The sequence below is a fragment of the Apium graveolens genome, unplaced genomic scaffold, assembly GCF_009905375.1.
Source record: "Apium graveolens cultivar Ventura unplaced genomic scaffold, ASM990537v1 ctg8898, whole genome shotgun sequence".
Taxonomy (NCBI): Eukaryota; Viridiplantae; Streptophyta; class Magnoliopsida; order Apiales; family Apiaceae; genus Apium; species Apium graveolens.
Window position 1 is genome coordinate 81,700 of NW_027421558.1, and position 6,895 is coordinate 88,594.

A 6,895-nucleotide genomic window follows, 5' to 3' on the forward strand; every position below is an offset into this window, starting at 1 on the left:
AAAAATCCGGAATGATTGAAAGTCAAAAAACGTATCTTGGACTCTAGGCAAATTTACGAACCCTACCTTTAAAAATGCTGTTGTGTTGTGTTATTTTTGTATAACTGCTATATGAGCATGATGTTGTCTAAATTATTTTACATCGTTGAGATATACTGTTTACTCAATTATTGACAATATTGGTACAATAACGCTAGTGTGTGCTGTGAGACATTATATTATAGACCGAGAGACAGTCGGTAAAAGATATTAAAAACCCGGAAGTATTCCGGAGGGGATTATATTTTGGATATATATATTTTAATTATTTATACAAATATATTTATGATTTAGATAAATTGCCTACCCGATTCTTAATGATTGGTAGAAAATGATAATGTTAGTGAGTAGCGTATGAGAAAATATTTTAGACCGATAGTCCGTTGGTAAAGGTTAGTAAAGGTTAGGAAAACCCGAAAGTATTCCGGAGATAATTATCTTTTATTTTTTTATTTATTTTAAATAATGACACAAGCCATTTTCAAGAACATGATATTCCTTTATCTTGTAATAAGGATACTACATTTAAAATATTCGTTCCATTTTCTTGAGCTGTAGATATTCCTTTATGAGAAAATTCGGTTTTATTGCGGTACATGCAAATACAACAATTCTTGAGCCATAACTCGATTTCTAAAATATTACATCCATTTTCTTGAAAATCATTAAAACTCTTTATTTTATTAGGTTTTAGAGATATTATATAGAAGAATCATAATATATTATATTTTAGAATAGAATAGAATTAGATAGTCGTACTCTTGAGGGGTTGGAGAATATAAAAAGCAGCGAAGAGATTTGTCCGGATTTTGAAGTAAATTATAAAGTTGTATTTTTTATGCTTTAACTCTTATGCTCATTGTTTACAATGCTAATATATGTTTGTTTTATCATCTCATGATTAGCTAATCCCTTTATCAAGGGTAATGTAATTTTTAGGCTTGTTGTGTTTGTTTATTTGTAATATATTTTTATTATGATGGTTGATGTGTCATTGAGAGCTTAACCCAATTAAGGGAATCGTAAACATTTTGATTGTACTTGTAGAAATAAAACGAATCAGGAGTCGGGAAGCTTTAGTTGTGTCTATAGAAATTATAACGGTAACATCCCACATCAATAGATATAAAAGTAGTGGGTTATGTCTGGTATATATTCGATGGCGGGCTTTGATTTTAAAAATGGTATCGGAGCTCTACCATCCGGAATTGCAGAGACATTTCCCTAGTTCCGTATGTGTGTGCGCGTAAGAAGAAGAATTCGGCCTAATCCAAAAAGAGGTGGTGTTTGTAACATCATTTATAAAACAAGTAAAAAACTAATGTGTACCAAGTCGATAGTTTTTTCGGACTGACCTAGGTGGGGTGTCGAGTCGGGTATGCATTTAATTGTCGATTTGGATGTTAGAAAATAAGAATCAGGAGAGGAATTGTAATTTTTATAAATGATATGATAGACACATATTAAGTATTAGATCCGGAGATGATATGATAGTTGTTACACTCATAATTCTTTTCTTTTAATAGTCTATAGTTGAGCTCCGATAGTTGTAAGCACAATAGTATACTAGCCTGTAATGCGTGCAATGTACCGCGTGATTATAATATAATATTATTATTTATATGATAAATTTTGTAAAAATAAAAAATATAAAAGATAATTAAATAAAATAGAATAACTATGTAGTATTGAAATTAATGATACATATATTTTTTATATTTTATTTTTTATATTATACTTTTGATGGATATTTAAAATATTAAGCTTTAGAATATTATTCATTATGAATGTAAATATTCTCATATATTTATTTTAAAATTTAATAATACCATCACATGTCAATACAATATTATTAAAATCAGAAGTTATTAAAAATGTGATATAGCTACTCTTATTTTTATATGTACACCATAAATTCTTTATTTTAAAACTAAAATTTTTTATAAAAACCAAAATTCAAATTTTTTTTACTTCATAAACATCAATTTTTTAATTATTGGCGCTTTTAAATATAAGAAATTCTATTTCAACATAAGAAATCGTATTTCATGCTGGCCTATCTAAGACTGTAAGAGAATGTAAGTTTTATGTTTTTTCCAATTTCATGTATTTTTAGTTTAATTTTTAAATATAGTATTTGTGACCATATGATGTGTGTTAAGTATTAAGAATTAATTGGTCTCCGACTCAGAGAAAATTATAATTTGAATTCATTTTAGAAGAGTCAAATATATATGTTTTTCTTATTTTTAATATTAATAATGTTTTTGAGAGTCTTTTTAACTATTTTTTAGAAAGGAACGGATCACCCCATGGCTAGGGTTGGCTCCGGCCGACATGAAATTTTAGCTGCCCATTAAAATTCTATATTGTTCATCAATCATCTTAGAATAGACTTTTGCTCTTAACTATGTAAGTTATTTATTTATTTATTTGATGAGTTCGGTTGATTGATTTATTTTGTTCTTTTTTTGAAGTTATTTAGTTTTCTTTTTATTTATAATTGAATCTAATGCAAGTGATTGAATGTGGGTACCAATATACTGTTGAATTAAATATGTGTATCTTTTAATTTTAATGCACTTAATGAGTGTTAGGTCAAATATTTATTTTTATTCTAAGTAAATTTTACTTTATTTTCCACTATAAATGAATAATTTATTGCTAGTTTGCTCCCTTATTTTATACAAGATTGACAAAAAAAAAAATTGCGCCAGCCCAGTAGAAATTCTGGGTCCGCCCGTGCGTCAATTATAGTCTATTACGCCTAAAATAGCCTATTAGGCTTAAAATAACATATAACCTTTTTGATGTATGGTTTAATTTTAATACTTATTATCATATTATTATTATTATTATTAATATTATTATTATATTTAATTTTTATTTTAAAAGGTAATTATGGAACAAAATAAATAAGTTTTTGAAATTATGATATTAATTTTAATATAAATTATTTTAAATTATTTGTTTCAAATTTATTTCATAATTTATCAAAATATGTTTTTGATATATTTAAATGGCCAATGAAGTAGGTTTTTAATAGGTAGTGTTGTGACAACCACGTGCAAGTGTGCTGAGTGTGAGAACTTTGGCCCGACTAATGGATGTATAACTTGTCTATATATCATTTTTTAAATTAATTATATATATTTTTAGTCTCATGATAAACTAAAAGTATTTTTTTGCTGAGAAGGAAATGTATACATTAAGTCAGCGTGCTCTCTAGCGTAGAATTTTATTTTTATTTTTTAATGAAAAATGATAAGCTTTAGGCTGTTTTTTTGGAAAGTGTTAACCAATCAACCAAACTAAACTATGTTTTTCTTAAAGTTCTATGGAGTCCACCTTTTAATTGGAGTCCTCGGAGTCCATATATGTTCTGCAAGTAATATATAGCTTAAAATATTGCAAAACATTTTATTTTTCGACAAACATCACTATTCTATTAAAAATCTTGTAGATTGCATACATTTTACAAGCAGAACATTGCAAAAATATATTATTCTACAAAATATGTTTAGTTTGCAGAACATAAATGTTTATGTTGCAGAACATATTGCAGAATATACATATTGTACTGTAAATATATGAAATTTGCATGATTTTGTTGAAGTTATGCTATTTGTGTAACATGTTTTGCAAAATAACACGTTTTACAATATATTTTATTTGCAGAACGTAGATGGACTCTGAGGACTCCGACAAAAAGGTGGACTCCATAGAACTCGGCCGTAGTACAGTATATAGATAGATTGTTATTAGTTTTTTAGATAAATTTTTTAATTTTTTTGATTTATTGATTATATTTTTATATTATAATTTGAATTACTAAAATTAATTTCGAACGTGTTTGATTTCCTACAAAAAAAGATAAGAAAGAATACAAATGCAATTAGATATTAAGTTGGATAAGAATTCATACAGTTTGTAGTTATATCAAATACTTGATTTTTTTTAAAATTTTATTTTTTAAGGTGTTAATGTACTTTTTACGAAGGTGTTAACCAACCGACCAAACGAAATCATGTTTCACTTATAATGGTATATTATAGATTTTAGGAGACGATTTTATAGCATTATAAGAATTTTTTTAGCAAACAAAAAACACAAATTAGACATTCATCTTATTGAAAACACTAATTTTATAAATTTTTTATCTCATATTTATTATATAATTTTTATTTGTTTAATATATTAAGAAGTTTATAATCACACAAAACACAAAAATATTTCTCCACACACTTCTGTTAGATATAGAAAAATTGAAATTGGTGTCGATATACTCTAAAGCATAGATCTAACATATGCATGAACTTGGTTGTGTCGGTGGTTGGTTATATTTTAAACCAAAAACAAAAACTGCCATAAGTATTCATGAATGTTAGATATATGGTGTCATCATCACAGGTGTTAATACACATATTATGACAACCCAGGTCAAAGTCTCAACCTTCTTTGAAAATCATGTCAAATAAGTTGAAGCCTACCGTTCTAAATGCAACCAATTTATGCAACGACTAGCCACCACAAGTTCCCAAAATATCATGATTTGTTGGTGCACAGTAATAGTAGTACTTTTCCTTCTAAACTAAACAGAAATTCCAATTCTTATCGATGTTGGACTACCGTGTTACAAACTCCTCCACTTAAACTCCCGACGTCCCGTCGTCGCGGTCAGGCTAAACAAACAATCCATACGTCTACTTCAATTCTTATCGACGCTGGGTGTTAAACATATGTATTAGCTACACAAAGCAGACTACCTTTTTTTAAACAATTATTGATATATATCTCAAAATAAAAAATCTTTTATGCCAATTTCCCATGTATTTTTTTGTGTATGGAAAACATGTAGATGATTCACGTTTATACTAGAAAATGATTATTTAAATCATGTGACACATAATTGCAGAAAATAAAATTAGGCTCTTCAAAATTTTCTTTGGTGATAAATCTAAATTAATGAATTTGGGTCTTTTTACCGTTTTTTATAATTACCGAAAATGGTAGCAAACATAGTTCCATTTTGGTACAATAATAAACATGTTGTTGTTAAAATAATTATAAACTAAATTTTGATTATTATTTTAATAATGTAGAATGTTGTTGGAAGCACCTAGAATAGACCTTTGAGGTTCAAGACTTTTTCATGGTCATTTGAGTTCATTACCTTTAGCTTTTCTTGTACCTAGGGAGTTTGTATATTAAATAATATTCTAGTAGGTTCTATGGAGGTCTATAAATAGGGCACTCTTTCAAGCTTTGTAATCATCAAGTTTTATATAATCTTTTGAGTGCAATAAAAGTGTGAGTTTATATCTCTTTTGTGTGAGTTAGTTGTATGGATTATTGAGAACAAGTTTCTTCTCTTTAATCTCCAACTCCTTTATACTTAAGTTCCTACAAAGTGGTATCAAGAGCAAGGTTAAGTGATGTCTTCCAACAATAATATGTTGCAACCTCAACTTCCACATTTGACGGAAAAGAATTACAATCAATGGAGCATTCAAATGAAGGTGTTATATGGATCTCAAGATCTTTGGGAGATAGTTGAAAATGGTTATGAAGAATCGGCGAATCAAGCCAATCTCTCACTGCAACAATTGAACTCTTTAATGGAGAACCGAAAGAAGGACAAGAAGGCACTCTACTCTATTTATCAAGCGGTGGATGAAGTAATTTTTGAGATAATTTCAACGGCATAAACATCAAAGGAGGCATGGGACATCCTCAACAAGGACTACAAAGGTGAAGAAAAAGTAAAAATGGTGAGACTTCAAGCTCTAAGAGGTGAGTTTGATTTACGAAAGATGAAAGAAAGTGAAATGGTGGAGGAATTTTATAATCGAACAATTTTAATTGTTAATCAACTTCGTGTTAGTGGAGAATATATTTCGGATAAAAGAGTCTTGGAAAAAATTCTTCGTAGTATGACTCGAAAATATGAGCATGTTGTTGTGGCCATAGAAGAATCAAATGATTGGAATACTTTCTCTCTTGTAGAATTATTGGGTTCACTACAATCTCATGAACTCCGTATCAAGCAATTTAACCTCTCTCCTTCCGAGCAAGTTTTTGAAGTTCAGGACACCAGTCGTGGTGGTTTTAGAGGAAGAGGTGGAAGAGGATCATTTCGTTGTCGAGGACAAGGAAGAGGAAAGGTGCCAAGTGAAAATTTTAACTCATATCAAAGAGCAAGAGGAAGAGCTCGTGGAGGTTTCAATGGAAGAGGAAGAGGTAATTCTTTTAATTTTCAATGCCATTATTATCATCAAATTGGGCATATGAAAAAAGATTGTTATAAAAGAATTAATGATGAAAAAGTTTCCAATTTTCTACATGAGGATGTTGAGGAGAAAGATGAAAGTATGCTTCTTGTTAGCAATGTTTAAGAAGAGTCACTTGATGATGTTTGGTATATCGATAGTGGTTGTAGCAACCACATGAACGGAAATAAAAATTGCTTTGTGAATTTTGATGAAAGTGTCCAACGAGAAGTCAAGACGGGTAACAACAATAGGCTCGTCGTCAAAGGGTGTGGAGATGTTCCGATCCAAACAAAGCAAGGTACACACTATATCTCTAGTGTTTATTACGTTCCCGATCTTAAGCATAATCTTTTAAGTGTTGGGCAACTTTTAAGAAAGGGACATCATGTGAATTTTAAAGATTATTTTTGTGAGATAAGATACAAAAATGGCCTTCTTGTTGTAAGAGTCAAGATGACATCAACTAAAATATTTCCTTTGAAAATCCAAAATGAAACTCTTCCATGTTTTTCTAATATTGTGAATGCCAAGTCTTGGCTTTGGCATCTTCGATATAACATTAAAATGCATGAGGTGAGTAGCTG

The 6,895-nt window shown here is 29.1% G+C and overlaps 1 protein-coding gene across 1 annotated transcript; it reads left to right on the forward strand.

The window, feature by feature from the left end:
• Window positions 1-5,807: 5,807 nt before the first annotated feature.
• Window positions 5,808-6,434, forward strand: LOC141705484 (uncharacterized). Its single transcript, XM_074508412.1, has one exon. It carries the CDS (start codon window positions 5,808-5,810, stop codon window positions 6,432-6,434), a length of 627 nt encoding a protein of 208 aa, XP_074364513.1.
• Window positions 6,435-6,895: the final 461 nt, after the last annotated feature.

Coding starts and splice junctions, on each gene's coding strand:
- LOC141705484 (XM_074508412.1), top strand. CDS start 5,808: ATGGTGAGACTTCAAGCTCTAAGAGGTGAGTTTGATTTACGAAAGATG.